Raw genomic sequence first — 21384 nt, 5'->3', positions numbered from 1 at the left:
AAGGTTTTCTGTCCAATATCCTGTGTACAATATATGTACTTAAAAAGAGATTTATATGGAGAAATAAATAAATAAATAAATATTGGACAGAATTTTTATTTGGTGTGTTGAATGACATCTTTCTCTAAATCTTGAAAAATATAAATTAATGAAGATGAGTAGGAAAAACAATCCTCTGATGTTTGAACACAGTGATGTGTTACTTGACACAGTCATGTCTATTAAATATCTAAGCATAACGTTGCAAAGCAACATGAAATAGAAAGAGCATGTAAGGTTGGTTGTAGGGGAGGTGAATGGTTGACTTCAGTTAATTGGGAGAATTCTAGCTCATCTATAAAGCAGACCATGTAAAGAATATTGGTAAGATCCAACCTTGAGTACTGCTCTAGTGTTTGGGACTCCCATCATATCGGATTAAAGGAAGAAATTGAAGCAGTTCAGGAGCATTCTGCTAGATTTGGTACTGGTAGGTTCAGTCAGCATTCGAGTATTGTAGAAATGCTCAGTGAACTTTAATGGCAATCCCTCGAGGGAAGAAGGCGTTCTTTTCGCAAAACACTATTGACAAAATTTAGAGAAAAGGCATTTGGAGCTGATTGCAGAACAATTCTACTGACACAAAGTAAATTTCGTGCAAGGGTCGCGAAGACAAGATAAGAGAAATTACGTCTCATATAGTGGCATAGAGAGAGTCATATTTCCTACACTCCATTTGTGTGTGGAACATGAATAGCAGTGGTACAAGGAACCCCTCGTCCATAGTATGGTATGGACATGTAGAAGTATCATACAAGCTACAGTTACAATCATATCTTAGTACATATACTCCCTTGTATGTTTTAATGTTAAAAACCATTCTCTCTTCAAAACCAATAGGGAATATCATGTTCACAACATAAGGTCAAAAGAGGACTTTTATAGTAACCAGTCAAACTATAGCCTTGCACAGAAAGGGGTAAATTATACAGGCATCAAAATTTACAATGCTGACCCAGTGTCATCGAAAATCTTTCCCCTGAAACACCAAAGTTCAATAGCAAACTGAAAGGATACCTAATACAAAAGCCATTCTATTCAATTAGTGAATTTTTTAGTGCATAGGAGCAATTTTTTATTATACAACTGAGTTAGCCATTCAATGTACGCATAAATGTAAACTACTTGTTAGTGTAGTGTTATATTGTTTTTCCAATACTTTACTTTGTTACTTTGAATGTGTACACATGTGTTAATTCTGATGTATGTAACATGTTTTTATTTCTTCTAGTGTTCCATATTGTTACTATGAGTCTTGTCATGAATTAACCATATTGTGTGCTGCTGTATTGATAATGTTATAAAAATACTGACTCATTCCACAGCCTCGCAATTCCATTGCTATCATGATCAACGTAACTCGCAATAAAATAAATAATAAATAAACATATCCTGTCTCTTTCAGTTCCATTTTCATTGCAAAGCCTTAATGTCTTTCGGTCCACTTTGTTTCCCAGTCCATTTGTTTTCCTCTCCTAGTAATTGCCATCAAGCATTTCTCCACTGGTAGCTTAGCAACTTTCAGTTACAGACATGTTTCAACTTTCAAACAGAATTTTTCATTGCCATAAGTGTAAAGTGGTAAATCACACTGAATTCGCCTTCCATTTCAGGGACATCAGAGTCTTTCTGTTGGTGACTACTTGGATTACCAAAAACGCTTCAGATCATTGTTACCCTTCTAGTCATCAGTTTTGCTGCTCACCCAATCGTTCTTTCAGCTGTCCTAAATACATGAACCCAATGACTTCTGTGACTTTATTATTTATTTATACTATTTTCTTCCCAATTGCACACAATTTTAGTGTTCGTGCATGAGTGCGCAATAAAGTTACGTACTAAGTAGTCACTGTATCCGCAATTTATATGGGAATTATTTCTTGTCATTGAAATATCCATAGCTGTGACCCTGACTTGATGCCTTGGTGAGGAGATTCGAAACAGATTTTTTTTTCTTTTTTGAGAATTACAGAGGCAATATCACAATCGCCAGAGATTGAGGTTAAAGTGGAGCAGACCATGTCTTCAACTACGCCGCATCTTGCAGCCACCAGCATACCCCGAGGTGACGAAAGTCATGGTATAGCGAAATGCACAAATACAGAAGCCGGTAGTAACGCGTACACAAGGCATAAAAGGGCAGTGCACTGCTGGAGCTAACATTTGTACTCAAGTGATTCATGTGGCTGCACGACGGGAAGTAACGGACTTTGAACGCAGAATGATAGTTTTAACTAGAAGCATGGGACAGTCCATTTCGGAAATCGTTAAGGATTTCAATATTCCGAGATCCACAGTGTCAAGAATGTGCTGAGAATCCCTTATTTCAGGCACCACCTCTCACAGTGGACAACGCTGTGGCCAATGTCCCTCATGTAACGACCGAGAGAGCACCAGCTTTCGCGTTGAGTAGTCAGTGCTAAGAGAGAAGCAACACTGCGTGAAATAACCGCAGAAATCAATGTGGGACGTACGACGAACGTATCCTCTAGGACAGTGAAGCGAACTTGGGCGTTAATGGGCTATGGCAGCAGACGACTGACGCGAGTACCTTTGCAAACACCGCGACATCGATGGAGCTCCTCTCCTGAGTTCTTTAGCATATCTATTGGATCCTAGACGACTGGAAAACCATGGTCTGGTCGAATGAGTTCCGATTTTGTGGTAAGATGTGACGGTAGGGTTCGCAGACACCACAAAGCCATGGACCGGAGTTATCAATAAGGAACTGGTGGTGGCTTCGTAATGGTGTGGACTGTGTTTTCATGGAATGGACTGGGTCCTCTGGTCTAACTGAACCGATCACTGGAAGACCATTTGCAGCCACTCGGTGGTGGAATCCTTATGGATGACAATGCGCTGTGGCACTGGGCCATAACTGTGTTTCGAAGAACATTCTGGACAATTCGAAGGAATGATTTGGCCACCAAAATCGTCTGATGCCTGACATGAATTCCATCGATTGGATGTAATCGAGAGGCCAGTTAGTCCACAAAATCCTGCACTAGAAACCAACAACAGACGGCTCAATATTTCTGCAGGGGATTTCCAACGACTTGTTGAGTCCATGCAACGCCGAGCTGTTGCTCTACGCCGAGCAACAGGAGGTCATATACGATATTAGTCTCACGACCCGTTTTGGTCATCTCAAACTTACACCGTTCTGATCCATTCGTCCACTAACTTTGTTCACACGCGTAGAGTGCACCTTTAAAAAATATGGAGTGTGCACCAATGATAAGTGCGTAATTGCGATTGCACTTTTAGAAGGTTAAGTGATAATGTCGCTATACATTGTAGCTAGAGCTTTGACTGCAGAGAGCTTTTAAAGCCCAGCAGCTAGGCATCAGATCCCCATCTCAAATATTGCAGGTCTTACATGCTTTAGCCGGCCTTGATATACTGCCTGAACACTCAACTTCATAAGTTACCAGTTGGTATTTCCCCAATTGTTGTAAGGTAACACATCAAGATTCATCGTTGCAGACGTTAGCAGGGAAGGCTGGCAGAGTTTCTATGTGTCTGAAGTGCCAGTAGGCGATAAAATGACGTCACGGAACGAGAGTTGAAGCAGCATGCGCCGCCATCAGTATCAAAGCGTACGACGAGTCCAGATGCGTTAATGCAGGAGCAAAGAGTGGAACAGTTATAAGACCAAATGGCGCGTCTGAACCTGAAACTATCAGCACAGCAATGTACATTAGGACGCCACTCTGAGCGAACTTCTGAGCATCGGGCAGAACACCAGAAAGATGACTGGTGGAGATTTGAAACGACTGCCGACCAACGGTGCTGGTGGAGTCTGCACAGAATACCGTGGCCAGTAGATGCGCTATCGGCTGAGCATGAGCCAGCGGGCTCCGCCTGTTTGCTCTGCTCCTGCTTGCCGGCCGCCTCCGCCATAGCTCCAGGCGCTGTCAGACCAGCTGGTTGGCACCCGCCCGTGACGTCACAGGCCGCTCTGCAGACCTCAGCTTCGTACTCCTCTCCACGCACAGGCGCCGCGGCAGAGGTAACTGTCACACGCCCTTCTCGGGGTTGCTTTGAACTATTCTCCACCATAGGATCTACCTGTAGGGATTGCAGAAAAATTCGGAAACACTTGGGAGTATGTGTACGGAACGATTTGAAGTGGAACAATCATATAAAATTAATTGTTGGTAGGGCGGGTGCCACGTTCAGATTTGTAGGGACAGTCCTTGGGGGGTGTGGTCCATCAGCAGGGGATGTGTCTTGCGGGGCACTCGTTCGGCCTGTACTTGGGTGTTGCTAGTCAGTGTGTGATCCGTGCCGGGTCGTGTTGGCGGGGGGGGGGGGGGGGATCCGTGGGGGAGCGGCACGTTTCGTCGCAGGGTTGTTTGGTAGGAGTGATAGCGTTACGGAGATGTTTGGCGGGCTCGGGTGGGGGACTCTTTAGGGGGGGCGCTCTGCGTCGCGGTGTGGCTAGCTGGCCATGTTTGCGGGGGGGGGGGGGGGGGGGGGGGGGTGCGTTTCTGGATGGGGTGTCGAATGTCTTGCTTCCCCCTACCTGTGCCTCCCGAGGGGATCACGAGTGTGGAGTTGGAGAGGTTCGGGACCGCACGGGGCTTTCCGGCAGTCGTTCTTCCCGCGGGCCGAGCGCGGCTGGGGCGGTAAGGGGATGTGGTGACGGTGGCGCGTGGGGTGCCCTCCGCCACACACCGTTAGGTGGCTTGCGGAGTGTGGATGTAGATGTAGAGTGGGGAGAGCAATAGTGATGGGTGTAGGGGAAATGCCGAGCGATGGAGGGGAAGTGCCATTCTACATTGAAGCCCACACTCACATTTTTGCAGATATTAAGTAGAGCTCACTCATGCCCACACGTGCATGGTGACTATTCAAAATGATCTCTTGTCACATCTGCTTTGGTTAGTATCTAAAACAAAAATTCCGCTGAATATGCAGGGATTTATTGGTTCGAATGGCTCTGAAGACTATGGGACTTAACATCTGAGGTTATCAGTCCCCTAGAACTTAGAACTACTTAATTTTAACTAACCTAAGGACATCACACACATCCATGTCCGAGGCAGGATTCGAACCTGCGACCGTAGCAGTCACGCGGTTCCGGACTGAAGCGCCTAGAACCGCTCGGCCAGCGCAGGGATTTATTATCACTTGACTTGGTAACCTGTTGTAACTTTCAGAGGGACGTCACGAGTGGCGAATTTTGAGTAAAACCTACACATTTCTCTTGTTATGTCAAAATTTGCTTCTTTTGCCAAAACACAGCAGAGTTTACACTGTGCCACTTCACTAACATGTTGTGCAGACGCAATTGCGAAAGCGTTCTGGAACAGTGATTCATTAAGTTGATTAAGTGAGGAACTGAGGAAAAGTAACGTCAGTAGTTTACGATAAAGCGCATTCTCAGTACAAAATGAACGATTAATGCCTCCAGTTTTGTTCTTCCCAAACACAGAGCGTTTCTCGTTTTACCGGCTATCGATGATTACTAAAAATTACATTACGAGTATTCGGCATCAGTTTTCAACTACATCGAGAATGAATTGTGATCGAAAATTTTTAAGCTCTCGTTCAGCTCATCACGAGGTCTAAATTAACTTACCTTCTTCAACTGCGTCAAAGTGCGGCAACAATGGTATTGATCAAGTTGTTTGAGCGTAGATTCTTTCTTTATTTCTTCCAGCACACAGCACAGTAAACCAATGTGAAACACAGGCAGTAAATCTCTCTCAATTTTAAATATTTCGCTCATTTTCACTTCAGAAACTTGTGGCCGACTTCTGCAAAAGTAAAACAAAATATAATGAAGTAAACAGTGGCCAGCAAATTGAGGTTTGAAAAGCATGTTGATATCTAAGCAAAGAAATAAGTTCTGCTTATGTCACTGTATGAGATATTTCTTGCGTGGCAAGCAGTATACTGTTACCGCAAATCGATGAAGTTTATCTTCTATCGAAGTGTCCTATGAGAATGCCATACCTAACTGTTATTGTCTTTCAATAAATGCCTCTGTAAGACACCAGAACACGAGAAACGCTCGCCTGTGAAGTTTGCGGAAACCAAAGGGAACCTATTTGTAACGAGTTACCCTGCTGCGACCGTAGATACAAACACATCTTTCGCTAAGACACGAGTCTGGTGTGCAAAATGTGAAGAGTGTCATGCACGCAGAAATGTATGTTTATACACTATCCTGCGTAAGTTTGGAAACACCATGCTGCGTATCGGAGCAAGATGGGAGTGCTCGTTGTAAGATAGCGGTTAGAAGTCAGAATAGTATGCTCAAATAACGTTTAATAATGACACGGTATTGTACAGATAATTATTGTACATTTTGGTACATATTGGTATTGCTTAGTTTTATGTGAAATGACTTTACCTGTTCAAGGAGTTCTACTAAATGCGCAAGGTGGCACCAGTAGACGGCGCGACTGTGTAAAGATAAGGTGGTAGTTCCGTTCGTATGATGGCAAAAGTAATCGAGAATAGCCCCAAAGTGCCAGATTCTTATGATTCACAGGTAAAGATAATCATTTTGCACCAAGAAGACAACAGTTTCCGACAAATACGAAATAAACTGAAGATTTCCATCAATGGGAGTTGTCAAAACCTCACCGGCATCGAGATATAAGTTCCTACAGTATGATGACCGTCCTCGCTCAGGAGCACTCAAGAAAATGTCAGAATGCCAGGAAAAGTGTTTGGTAGTGACCAGTAAACCTAAAAGATTCAAAACTGAAACGCGAATTGGCTATCGAACTATACACAACTAGGGATACACCAGTGAGTGAGTCAACAGTGACACCGCACCTGGAAAAAAACAACCTCCAGGATTATACAGGGTGATTCACGAATATATGCAAATATTGTAATGTGTTATTCTACAAGTAAAACTAAAATAAAAGTTCATATAAACATAGGTCTGTAAACGTTTAGTTATGGCTAATAAAAGATTTTGCCTGAAATTCAGCAACTTCGCTAATATGAAGCCATGTCAAAACTGTACGAGGTTACAGTAAAGCACGACTTCAATTTATTTTGTTGTTATTGGTCTAGTGAATCTAATAAAATATGTCCCAGACATGTATCTGCAGTAGTTCCCAGAAAATCCAGAGAAGCAAAGATTATTATACAAGTAAATCTGTTTACTTTCCATTAAGAATGTAGAAACGTTTTTGTTATTGTTGGCAATTGTTAATGAGTTGTTTTAGTCGTTTCCTAACCTTGAAACGAGTTAGTTTTCTGTATTGTTAAGTGAAAGAACATAATGACAACAGTGTATTTAAGTGAAACCACATAGTAACTGTTGTAGGTTATTTATGAAATAGGGATGCCTTTCAAATTTACGACTGAGGAATACGCCGATATGGTGTTTATTTATGGCAAATGTATTGTGAAATTGTATGTACACTGTACAACTTCCTTAACACTGAGCTTTGTTTTTTCCGGTTTAAGATGAATTCACGTGTGCTATGGTATTAACAAAAGCAGATCATCTGACACGTTCATACGGTTTCAAATAGCGTTATTACCATCATTTTTTCAAAATTAAATTCTCTACAACATCTGTTAAAAACTTTGTGCAATTGTCTGAAATTAAAAAAAAAAAAACAGATTGGGCCAAGTAGTTAATAAATTAAGACTTTTACGGACTTCTCTGGATGTTCTGGAAAATTACTGCAAATACACGTCTGGGACATGTTGCATTAGATTCATCAGATCAACAACAACAAAAATACATGGAAATCGTGCTTTACTTTAACCTCGTACAGTTTTGCGATGGTTTCATATTAGAGAAGTTGCTAAATATCAGGCAAAATCTTTTATTAGCCGTAACTCCATAACCAAACATTCGCGAACCTATGTTTATATGGACTTTTTTCTATAGTTTCACTTGTAGAATAACGCATTAAAATATTTGCATATCTTTGTGAATCACTCTGTATAGCATCAAAGAAACTGTTGTTGCGGCCTCTTAACAAGAGGAAAAGGTTTCAGTGGGCTACGTCACATTAACATTGGATGGCAGGAGATTGGGAAAAAGTCACTGACGGATCCAGGATCTAAATATCTCGAAGTAAACGCCGTCAGTTCGTACGCCGTTTACTCCATGAACACTTGAAACCTCAGTTCATGATTATAACTGTGAAGAATGGAGCGGCTTCTGTGATGGTATGGGGATTATTTGGAGGGAATAAAGTCAGGGATTATGTGAAAGAAGTTGGAAAAATGAATCGAAAGGATTATAATGCCATTCTCTAGCAACATACCAAGACTTGTTTGCGGCTGATTGGGAAACAATAACAACAAGACAACGACTCGAAACATACATTCCGCTTGTGTCAGAACTACACGGAGTCTTTGGAGGTTCAGAAAATCTTGAAAACCTTGGAATGACATTCCCGGCGCCCTGATTGCAACCCAGTCGAGCTACTATGGGATGAGTTGGATGGGAGGATCCGAAAATGGGGAATTGTGAGTGGGACACACTTGTGGGAGCACCTGCAACAAGAATGGACACTAATTTCAACTGAAACCCTTGGCAAAACTGACTCATCGCATGCCGAGTTATGCAAAGCCTTGTTTAAAGCAAAGGCTGGCTATTTTGAGGAATCTGAAACTCAATAGTTGCGTTTACTCATGTATTGTTCGAGCTTAATAAACATTTAAAAAGCAATAAAACGCAATTTTATAATGTATTTCCATTCCATTGTCCATATTCGCTTGGTGTTACCAAACTTATGGAAGGTAGTGTACACTGCTGGTCATGTAAATAGCAACAGAATGTAGGCGACATGTAATGCATCTGAAAGTGGCAAGACTGGATATGCGAATGTTTTAACATTTCAGTTCGGGTGCACAAAGCAGACACGAGTAACGACATCTACAGTTTGTGTACAAGGAAAGATTATTCAAGGAGACCGCACAGCAATCGGATTTTTGATTTTTTTATATTTACGGTACGGTATGTGAATTTAAGAAGTCAAATATCAATATCCCAAAGCAGTTCTAGGCAACACTGAAAAATACTCGAGGGAGTCGACTTTGAGCTTTCCCAAGCGCCTTGAATATTCCAAAAGGAAAAAAAGATACAGATCATTAATACAGTAATTTTTCAGTAAGCCTTATATTTGTTTATAAAATTATTGTTGCTGTAATTACTATGCAAACTTATTATCTACATCTACATGACTACTCTGCAATTCACATTTAAGTGCTTGGCAGAGGGTTCATCGAACCACAATCATACTATCTCTCTACTATTCCACTCCCGAACAGCGAGCGGGAAAAACGAAAACCTAAACCTTTCTGTTCGAGCTCTGATTTCTCTTATTTTATTTTGATGATCATTCCTACCTATGTAGGTTGGGCTCAACAAAATATTTTCGCATTCGGAAGAGAAAGTTGGTGACTGAAATTTCGTAAAAAGGTCTCGCCGCGACGAAAAACGTGTATGCTGTAATGACTTCCATCCCAACTCGTGTATCATATCTGCCACACTCTCTCCCCTATAACGCGATAATACAAAACGAGCTGCCCTTTTTTGCACCCTTTCGATGTCGTCCGTCAATCCCACCTGGTAAGGATCCCAAACCGCGCAGCAATATTCTAACAGAGGACGAACGAGTGTAGTGTAAGCTGTCTCTTTAGTGGACTTGTTGCATCTGCTAAGTGTCCTGCCAATGAAACGCAACCTTTGGCTCGCCTTCCCGACAATATTATCTATGTGGTCCTTCCAACTGAAGTTGTTCGTAATTTTAACACCCAGGTACTTAGTTGAATTGACAGCCTTGAGAATTGTACTATTTATCGAGTAATCGAATTCCAACGGAGTTCTTTTGGAACTCATGTGGATCATCTCACACTTTATCGATGAAAAAATAGATATCACGTTTCAATAGGGTTCCAAGAACGAAAATTTCTGTTTGCGATGAGAGAATTCAATAGCAGTTGTAAGACTGGCACTAAGAACTATAAAACAACTTATCTGGTTTGACTCTTTCTTTTTCTAATTCGCTATACGAAATTAAATCAAACTCATTGGAACACTTTAATTATGCAAAGACTAGCAGCCACATAAAGAGTTACTACTTCTTTCACAATGTAGATTCACACATGAACAATGGGCGTAACGATGCAGAAATTCGATTAAAGAAAAACAAACAAAAATTTGTTGAGACAGTACAGTCTAAACGAGCAAAAAAGCGGGCCCTAAGCTAATTAGTGATATACAGGGTGTTCGGAAATTACCGTTACAAACTTCTAGTACTTGTAGAGTGAGTATATAATATCCTGAATAGGAACCCATATCCGGAAACATACCGTTTCCATTCTAAGACAGTCTCAATTTTGATGTTTAACTCATCCACTTCTGCTTGAGGAATTAAATTAGGTATAACACACTATAGTAATTAAGTAATAATTCGAAAGGAAACGTAACGAAATATCCATTTATCACTTAAGCACATTTGTTTGTATTAACACTTAAACATTACGTGAGTCGTGCATGGCACGTGCTCGTGCCAAATCTCATTTAGCATCCTGCTTTTACTGTACTACCACCTCGTTATGTTAATTTTAATTACTGGTGTCACTGAGTTGCAGCCTTGCCTGACTGTGAGCGGCAGCAGTGACGCTTATCGATATAAGCCCTGGCGTATTATCTTTGCTGACTGCTATTTCTTCCCAGTTGTTGTGTGTTCGGAGTTAGTTCGGATCTGCCAGTGAGTTGGGAGGCGCTAGCAGTGCAGTTGGGACCTGGCAGAAGTTCAGTCGAGGCGCGGCTGCTGTGAGGTCCGGACAGCCATGCCTCGCCCGACGGTTGCCGAGACAAATCACTTGAGTGCGGACAACCTTGGTCGGTTGTCAACCGGTCGTCTTGTCAGACGACTTGTACAAGTATGGTGGCCGGCGATCGCTTATGGGTTGCCTGCGTGTGCCGACTCGTGATTCGTCCTTGGTATTGCACAGTTGCTGCCGTTAGTATCGTCTAGTCCTTCGTGCTGTGAAACTGCGAGTAGCTTGTGATGTCGACTGCTGAATTATTTTAGTGCTGTTTCTATGCTGATGTGTGGCAGTCGATCTGTTGGTGTGGATCAGCCAGGAAATCTTCGCACGACGCAGTGGGCCGGGCCTGCTGGCGGTCTCTACGCAGTGTCGGAGTGTGTGGGAGGTGTTCCGACTGCTTCAAGGTTCGTGGCTCACCGACCCAGGACATCAAAGTTGAGTGGTGATTTAGTTACCGAAGCCAGACTGTTCACATTGTGCCGTTGGTTTTCATGGTTGACTGCTGAGGGTATTCTGGTGAGCAACAGCGAGTGTTCGTGTTGGCGAAAGTTTGGCCACCATCCGGTGGAGTTTAACTGTATTTTGTTTATTTGAAGTCCAAGTGCACAAATGAAGATCTTTGGAGGGAGACAAATCAGCAACCAATCAATATACAAATCAAGGAAAGAAAATGGATCTGGATTTGGCATACATTGAGGAAACTAGATGGAGCTGTTGAAAGGACGGCGTTAGATTGGAACCCTCAAGGAGTTAGAAAACGTGGTCGTCCCAAACAGACCTGGAAAAGGACAATCGAGAGAGAAGCTGCAGAGGATGGGAAAACCTGGAGTGAAGTGACGATACTTGCTAGAAATCGTACCAGGTGAAGGAATTTCGTCACGGCGCTATATTCCAGAGTGAACGACCGGAGCCAAGTCAAGTCACATTGCTAGCCCAGGTGACGTAAGGCGCTAACGGATTGTAATGGATCTGAACGTGGCAAGAATAACAGCCGGTATTAATCGATAATACTGTTTACTGTTGGAAACATGTCAATATTCTTAAGTACCTTGCACAGTTTGTCGATGTTACCCAAACGTTTAACAGATGTGTTTATAAAAATTTTCAGTTATGTAATAAAAGTAAAGTCACTTACACATTTCTCTGGAAAATCATTTCTCTTAGTTTCTGGAGATCTCTGCAGTATGTAACGTAAACTTCATATTTATCCATATATTTCTGATAGGTTATATATATGCCGCTGAAATTTTTCTTTTCCTTCCAAAGACAATTCAGCTCGTGCAACAGGATATCAGAGTTCTTCTTTACTGAAAAAAAAAGCATTGTGTGCTGATTACCTAGAAGCAGCAACTTGTCATAAATACATAAACCCTAAATCATAAGAACGATATTAAATTTATACAATATGTATGGAGCTAATTTAGTACTGATTTTATAGCAACATTTTCAGTTTTTTAAGCCTCGCCTTGCTTGTCTGAAACCAGTAGTCATTTTTCTTTATTAATGATGAAACGTTTGTGCTAGAAGCTCTGTGTTAACGTAGTAATTAAGTCTCATTTCTGGGCGAGCATAGTGATCATATTTTTTATCGAAGGCATGTTTATTATTTACTCTACGAAAAATAAAACAAGACATCACTTACATGAAATGCATTTGGAGTTGCGAATACCCGCAACCATCAGTTGTATAAGGGAATAACGACAGTGAAAATTTGTGTCGGACCGGGACTTGAACCCGGATTTCCCGCTTTACGCGGTCGCCTTAAATGCTTTTTTCTTTTTTAAATCTCGTTTTGTTCGCTTTCGTTCGTTGTATCTGCTCGGGGCGGACGTCGTAAGACAACCGTTTTAGTTCGTTGTTGATCGGCGAACTCAGTTTTTTTATTTTTATTTATTTTTTATTGCAGAGGCCAGCTAACACTCTGACCAAACACACTGAGCTTACCGTGCTGGTACCATTAGGCTATCCGTGCACGACCCACGGTCGGACCCAAACTTCAATATGTCGTTGTTCTGCGTAACAACCTATACTCGTGTGCACATTGTGTAATTCCTGTACAGGCGAGACAATTTAATTGAAAATCGGAATCCTCCTTCGGACATGCAGGCCCTCGACTCTCAATAAATATGTCCTTCCTGGACCGAAATATACGTAACGTACGAGTGCAGGTTGTGACACACGGACGACGAGAAATAGAAGTCTGGGTCTGGCCGCGATTCGTGCCCTGATAGCCGAAGCTGTTGAGGGGACCGCTCACGTAAAGCGGGACATGAGACATCTGGGTTCGAGTCCCGTCCCGGCACAGATTTCCGCTGTCGTCATTCACTTATACAGCCGATGGTTGTTCGTTTTCGCAACTGCGAATGCATATCATAACAGCTGTTGTCGCCGCAGTCCTCGTCCCTACGGAACAAGCATGCACGTCCGAAAGAACATTACATCGAAATTATGAACAACACAAGCACTGCAGTATCGTAACACAGTATTTATTTTTAGCAAAAGAGCATTCTGCTCGTTTTCCTTCCCCATCTAATTCTGTTCCTTTGGTCTATTAATCGTGACGGGGCCAAATATCTGACGAAATAAGCGTCAAATGAAAAAACTACAAAGAACGAAACTTGTCTAGCTTGAAGGGGGATACCAGATGGCGCTATGGCTGGCCCGCTAGATGGCGCTGGCTAGATGGCGCTGCCATAGGTCAAACGGATATCAACTGCGTTTTTTTAAATAGGAATCCCCATTTTTATTACATATTCGTGTAGTACGTAAAGAAATATGAATGTTTAAGTTGGACCACTTTTTTAGCTTTGGGATAGATGGCGCTGTAATAGTCACAAAAATATGGCTTACAATTTGAGATGTACAGTTGGTAACAGGTAGGTTTTTCAAATTAAAATACAGAACGTAGGTACGTTTGAACATTTTATTTAGATGTTCCAATGTGATACATGTACCTCTGTGAACTTATCATTTCTGAGAACGCATGCCATTACAGCGTGATTACCTGTAAATGCCACATTAATTCAATAAATGCTAAAAATGATGTCCGGCAACCTCAATGCATTTTGAAATACGTGTAACGACATTCCTCTCAAAAGCGAGTAGTTCGCCTTCCGTAATGTTCGCACATGCATTGACAATGCGCATGTTGTCAGGCGTTGTCGGTGGATCACGATAACAAATATCCTTCAACTTTCCCCACAGAAAGAAATCCGGGGACACCAGATTCAGTGAACGTGCGGGCCATGGTATGGTGCTTCGACGACCAATCCATCTGTCATGAAATTGCTATTCAATACCGCTTCAACCGCCCGCGAGCTATGTGCCGGACGTCCATCATGTTGGAAGTACTTCGCCATTCTATCATGCAGTGAGACATCTTGTAGTAACATCGGTAGAACATTGCGTAGGAAATCAGCATACATTGCACCACTGACATAGCCATCGATAAAATGGGAGCCAATTATCCTTCCTCCCATAATACCGCACCATACACTAAACCTCCATGGTCGCTGATGTTCCACTTGTCGCAGCCATCGTGGATTTTCCATTGCCCAATAGTGCATATTATGCCGGTTTACGTTACCGCTGTTGGTGAATGACGCTTCGTCGCTAAACAGAACGCGTCCCAAGAATCTGTCTTGGTCCCGTAATTTCGCTTCTGCCCAGTAACAGAACTGAACACCACGTTCAAAGTCGACGCCATGCAGTTCCAAGTGCATAGAAATATGGTACGGGTGCATTCGATGTTGATGTAGCATTCTCAACACCGACGTTTTTGAGATTCCCGATTCTCGCGCAATTTGTCTGCTACTGATGTGCAGATTAGCCGCGACAGCAACTAAAACACCTACTTGGGCATCATCATTTGTTGCAGGTCGTGGTTGACGTTTCACATGTGGCTAAACACTTCCTGTTTCCTTAAATAACGTAACTATACGGCGAACGATCCGGACACTTGGATGATGTCGTCCAGGATACCGAATAGCATACGCAGCACACGCCCGTTGGGCATTTTGATACAACACGGTATCGACCTTTTCTGCAATTGGTAAACGGTTCATTTTAACACAGGTAATGTATCACGAAGCAAATAACTTCCGCACTGGCGGAATGTTACGTGATACAACGTACTTATACGTTTGTGACTATTAAAGAGCCACATATCACAAAGCGAAAAAAGTACTACACGAATATGTAATAAAAATGGGGGTTCCTATTTACCCGTTTGACCCATGGCAGCGTTATCTAGCGGGCCAACCATAGCCCCAGCTGGTTTCCCCCTTCAAGCTAGACGAGTTTCGTTCTTTGTAGTTTTTACGTTTGATGCTTATTTCGCGAGATATTTGGCCCGGTCAGTATCAATGGACATCCCTGTATATACTTACATAGATTGCTAAGGCTAAGGATTATAAGATGACGCAACGGTAACCATATCCTGATTTGCCGAAGCATTATGATCGTCTGCTTAATAGCGTGTTTATCCACCTTTGGAACTGAATACAGCAGCGATTCTGCGCAGCATTGAAACCATAAATCATTAGTAGGTTTCCGGAGGTATGTGGCGCCAGATGTCTGTGCACGGATCACCCAATTCCTGTTAACTTATCGGTTGGTGGTTCCAGGGCACAGAGCTGGCGCCTGATAGCGTCCCAGACGTGTTCTATCGGATTTGGTGGCCAAGACATTAAAGCGAATTCACTACCATGCTGCTCAAACGACTGTGGCACCATTCTGGCCTTGGGACATGCGAAATTATATTCTGCTGGAAGAAGCTCTCGCCGTCGGAGAAACCATTAAGCGTGAACTGGGTAAGTAGTTATCAGCTTCTTGCCCGCCTGAAGCGCTTGGGACCAGGGGGTTTCTAATTATAGTTTGATTGCAGACCTGTGGCCTTTATGGCAGACTGAACCGCACCAATACTCTTCTTCGCCAACTGGGACACCTTTCAGTAAACTTGGTCGACTTGAACAGAAGTCTACAGAAAGAAGATATTTTTGTTATGTAGCGGTTTTCGTGAACTCTCCAGAAATTTGGAGTTCATTTTATGAAACTACCTCGCGTATTTTAAGGACTGTAATACAGATTTTGAATCGGATGGCATAAAAAGGTTATGGAACCGATAATGCAGCCAAATTGGAGAGCCCTTCGTATCACTATCATCTCCGCAGTGAAAACAGAACAATCTAGGGGGATCACATTTACACTTCTGCTTGGGGCTAAGAATGTACATTCTTTTTCTAACTAGATTATTTTATCGAGAATCATCAGTATACAACAAAGGGTAATGTAAGCTGTGAATTTAGTGACAAATATTTTCGCCAAGTAAAAAGAAAGTGATGTCGGACGTACAATGGAATTTCAGTAGTAAGGCATTAGTGGGTGCCGACTGCATTGTCCTAACACATGCAGGCAGCAGAACTGTGTCTTCAAGTTTCTGCTGGACATGTTTAGCACCTTTGTGACGTATGAAGCATCTGTAATCTACGAATGAGCAGACTGGGCCCTGGTACGTAATCAAAAGAATGTAAAGCACCGCACCCGACAAAGTTCTAACGACAGTTCTCATTACGTTAATATTGCTTTCCATTTTATTGTTAATGTGAAATATACAAAGTGTGATCAAAAAGTAACGTTAATTTTTGTTTTTCTTAAAGAATCTTTATTTATTCATCAACGTCAACTTTGTCCCATTCAGAATAAACCCGCTCAGATATAACACGCTGGTGCCAGCACTTTCTCCCATCCTGGAATCACTTCTGGAGCTCACTTTTTGTTATCGTGTTCAACTTCTTCAGCATGTCTGTTTTTATGTCATCAATGGTGGCTAAACGACATCCTTTCATGGTTCTCTTCAGCCTCGGGAATAGAAAGAAGTCATAGGGGAGCCACGTCCGGCGAACACGGTGGCTGAGGCAACATAACAGTTTCGTTTTTGCCAAAAACTCACTAACAAGCATTGAGACGTGAAGGAGGGCATTATCGTGATTACGTTTAGGCGAGTGATTTTGCCACAATTCTGGTCGTTTTCTTCGGATGGCCTCACGGAAATGGTGCATAACTTCTACGTATATTCCTTACTCGCCGCACGATCATAAGGAAGGAAATCATGATGCACTATGCCATTTTAAACGCACGAAACAGTGAGAACGTTCACAAGTGATCGAGTGCGTCGAATTCTTTTCGGTCTTGGCTCTTCAAGCAGTTTCCATTGGGACAGTTGTGCCTTGGCTTTAACGTCACACCCGTATTAACCATATTTCGTCACCTGCTATAACGAAGTTCTGGATGTTGTCGACTTCATTCAGCAATTCCAGTATGATTTCTGCTCTACGTTGTTTTAGTCAAAATTCAAAAATTCCGAAACAAACTTTGCTGCTACACGTTTCGTACCCTAAACATCGGAAAAAATTGATTGGCATGCGCCAAAAGATATACCGCCATCATGAGCAACTTCTCTGGTGGTGATTCAGCGGTTTTTCAGAACCATTTTCTTTACTTCTTCCAACAATGCTTTTTAGCAATTGTTGTGTTAGGGTGTACAGGGCGGTCGTCGCTTTCTACGTCTTCTCGAACCTCTTTGAAAGGTTTATATTACTCATAAACTCTTGTCTTATTCATAGTAGTTTCGCCGAAAGCCACAATAAACATTTTGAGCGCGATGCTGCACTTTATTCCCTTTCCAGGCAAAATTTAATGCAAATTGTAAGATCCAACTTTATCGAAAGTAAAAACTCGCCGAACACTCAAAAATACGTATAACCTTGTCGACTGTCAACTAAATATTCATAACAGCTGAAAATGCAATCATACATCAAGGACAAGTGTATCAACAAGACAAAAAAGTTGAAAATCGGATGCATAAGGCCCGCGAAATTAAAAAAAAAATTCCATTACTTTTAGAGCACATTTCGTATGATCAGACCACACAGGTTTGTAACTCACTGTGGTGAAACCAACACTTATCCGCATTTATTATCGGTATCTTACAGTTTCACAGAATAGTGGTCTGTGTGGTCTTTGGGCGGAATGCGGAGGAATTTTATGTTCACAGAAGTGCATCCATCACACTGCACACTACACGAAGTTGTTACCCCATATGACAAATTTTAACTTCCTGTTGTGTAACGGAACCGTCTTCTGGGGCAATACATCTGAAGTTAGTAAAAGAGTTACGTAGTAGAATCAAGCAATATGAACAACGTATAGAGCAGTAACAGTATATCTTGCAGAGCTCTTTCAAAAGGAATCTGGATTTATCACGCTCACTCCTCAGTATATTAACCTCTTAATGTTTTTTGTTGTCGACAAAAAAATTCAGTTTCATTTGAAGCGCGATTCCCAAATTGGAATACAAGGCACAATAACAGTTCTCTGGCTGGTGTTGCCTTCTTGTCATTGCCTATTGGCTTCTGTCTCGGTTTTTCCGGCCGACGTTTTTTTTTGATGATTTTTTTGTGGCGTTTCACCAGCAAGAGTGGTTGTCATTGTCAAAGCTTCACCCTGGACTGGCGTTGGTGGACTGGAGCTCTCGGTCGCAGATTATATGTGCTGGCGCGTCAACGTCCGAAGACTTTTCCGTGGTCATTACCGCTGCGGTTATCCCCTTGCTACGTGCAACGGTCGTTCGCTGCACAAGAATCCAAGATCCGTTCACCTTGGGGCTTTCCTCCTTCTTGTTGAAGCTATTGACATATTTGTGTATTTCTGTAGCTACCCTGAACAAGCGGGTGTGAGAGCCCTTCTCTACAGTAAGAACTTCCGTGTCGGCGAATTTTACCATGTGGTCGGCATGATTGAAACGTTCGTAACAAGAGTAAGGCAAATATGTGAGCCGCAGCACCTTAGACGCGAGATGCAACACCTAGAAAGCATCCTTAGGAGCACTAACTAGATAACACGTGTCACAGAATCAAATACCCGGCGGAGTGACACGTCGGAAAAAGAAATGTCAGAAGCAGCCTTTCTGCCATACATTCCCAGAGTGACGGACAGAATGGGCCTCATATTGAACAAACATGGAGTAAAGGGTATTCAAAAACCGATAATGAAGATCAAAGAGTGTCTCATATCGGCAAAGGAGAAAAGGGACCCACTTGCAATGTCGGGAACACACCGTATACCATGAACATGTGGAAAAGTCTATGTTGGAATGACTGGACGATCAGTGAAGACCGGGATCACTCAATATAAGGGCCGTTGTAACTGGAGCAGTTGGAGAAATCGGCCGTGGCGCTTTGTGAGACCGAGCACGAAATTCGCCACTGCGGAAGTTTTTGCTGTAGAGAAGAGCTATCACACTCGCTTTTTCAGGGGAGCTATAGAAATACACAGACATGGCAATGGCTTCAGCAAGAAAGACGATGGCTTCAAGGTGAACGCGCTCTGGATTCCCGTCGTGCAGCGAACAATCGCTGCAGGTATCAAGGGGAGAACCGTAGCGGTAATGACTACGGAACAGCACCTGGACGTTGGCGCACCAGGACACACAATCTGCGGCCTCGAGGTCGACTCCAGTCCACCACCAGTAATGCAGGGCGAAACTTTGACAATGCCAGCCACTCGTGCTGGCGAAACGTCAGAAAAATCGTCACACAAACGTCGGCCGAGGAACTCGAGACAGAAGCCAACAGGCAGCTTGTCGTATTCAATAAGATCTCATCCAATATAAAGAAATTGGAAACAAGTACCAATCCAAAATAAAATTTGAAACATGTCACCAGCCAGTCTTTCTGCAAATTATCTGATTATTTAGACTCAAGGACTGAAAATTTCAGTTATCTGTACGGCAAGTATCAGAGTTTATTTTAAACTTGCATTGCAAGTTCAGTGCATTGTAAACAGGCTTCTATCGTTACAGATGTAAGTAACTACTTTCTTAGATAAATGCCAATATAATCAACAACACAGTACGTGTTTGTACTTTGACGAGTTACTGACTGTAACGACATTTTTAACGATATGAAGAGGATTGCTTGATCAATCAAAACCGGTCATCAGTTTATAAATGTGCGATCGAGAAAGTAAATTTTCCACTGAAAATGAAGATCGCTTACTCCACAAACTAAAAAAGTAAATATTAAGCCGCTAATAGATGAAAAACAACATCTGCTTAATTTAACTAAGGAAGTCGCAGTTTGTTGTCTCAGAATAACATGTTGACTGCTAATTTCGTAGGTTTCATTTACCTGGCAGGCGAGCAACTAATACACTGTCCAGCCGCGTTAATGTGATCACGCAGCGAGATGTGCAAAAAGAGAGTCAATGAGGTTATAGAAGGTCCCGACAGGGACATGGTGACATACCAACTCCAGTGCTGTGGTCAGTGCTAGGTTTCTATGCTGTGGATTCATGGCTTGAATATCCCGATCGAAGGGGTCCCACATATTCTCCACTGCGTGTAAATCGGAGAGTCTGGCGACCAGGGGAGTGCGGTAAACTCATAGAAGTCGGTAGGCTGGATGAAGTTGAAGAGCCTAACGAAGTTTCGTGAGTTCTTCCCGGGTGCGCAGAATTTTGTGAGACCTTGCGTTGGCATGGAGGAGGAAGAGGAGAAGTTCGTTTGCATTTATGCGGCGAAGAATACGCTAAAGTCGTTTCTTCAGGTTCCTAAGAAGGCGGTCGCCTGACTTCACCGGCTCAGGGTACAGCTTTGAAATTTTTCTTCGGAGGAGAGGTGGCGTTGTGCCACTCCATAGAGTGCCGTTTTATTTCCATCTTTCATCGTCTGTAACGATATTCGACACAAAATCTGCCACGATCAGTCTCGTAACTCGTAAACAAGTCTGCACAAATGGTCCTTCGTTGGTCTTTGTGGTCTTAGGCGGAGAGGAACCGAGTGGGCACACACTTTTGAGTACCCCAACTGGTGGACGAGAGTATCAGCACTACCGACAGAAACATCCAGTTGAGCAGCGAGGTGTCTAACTGTGATCCATCGATCTTCGAATGAGACTGCCCGCGTTCCAACATTACAAGACCCACAGATCTGTGCGGCCGGCCGGTACGAGGGACATTCGACAAGTTTGCGCGACTTTGTTGCGATGATGACAGACGCGTCGTTCAACGAATCGTCGCGCTTTTGTTCACTGACAGGTCTTCTAAGACATTGCGCACGTGTCTATGACTATCTGCAATGCTCTGGTTTTCCGCCAAAAAAAAAAAAAGTCAGTGTCAGCTCTCAGCTTGGAAGGCACCTTCTTTGCAGGCGGCATTTTGAAGGATACGTGTAATACCACCTCCTATCGCAGTTTCTGAATCTAAAAGGGCTGAAGGGGGAAGATTTCACGATGTACCACAACAAGTTCCGCATTTTTTCTACCGAAACTGGCGGAGAAACTTATAGTTGTTTGTAACAATTTTTCGTATTTCACTAACAGCTCGTTCCACATCATAGAAGGGTCACCTTCTTGATGAGATGCGTGGAACGTCACGAATGAATGCACTTAGTCAGCCCTATGCCGTCCACACCATTCTCAATTGGGGAAAAATACTGGCCGCAAAACGCAGTTATCAGATCATGAGTTCAAGTGAAGCACATAGTTTTTACTTATCATAGAAGTATGATCCAGC

General features: G+C 42.7%; 1 protein-coding gene across 3 annotated transcripts in view; it reads right to left on the bottom strand.

The window, feature by feature from the left end:
* The window catches only part of LOC126355468 (uncharacterized), a 190702-nt gene that overhangs the window by 75969 nt on the left and 93349 nt on the right, over positions 1 to 21384 (bottom strand). For 2 of the 3 annotated variants that reach the window (XM_050005783.1, XM_050005786.1), the window contains exons 4-5: positions 11948 to 12119; positions 5627 to 5804 (exon numbers count right to left, since the gene is read on the bottom strand). In XM_050005783.1, the coding sequence (XP_049861740.1) occupies positions 5627 to 5804; positions 11948 to 12119 (350 nt within the window). The remainder of the gene's footprint in view (positions 1 to 5626; positions 5805 to 11947; positions 12120 to 21384) is intronic. The other variant, XM_050005784.1, reaches the window with a different exon arrangement.

This window comes from Schistocerca gregaria, chromosome 3, assembly GCF_023897955.1.
Source record: "Schistocerca gregaria isolate iqSchGreg1 chromosome 3, iqSchGreg1.2, whole genome shotgun sequence".
In the NCBI taxonomy this organism is placed as follows: domain Eukaryota; kingdom Metazoa; phylum Arthropoda; class Insecta; order Orthoptera; family Acrididae; genus Schistocerca; species Schistocerca gregaria.
Note: the sequence above shows the minus strand (reverse complement) of the source record. Positions and strands in the feature narration are given on the sequence as shown.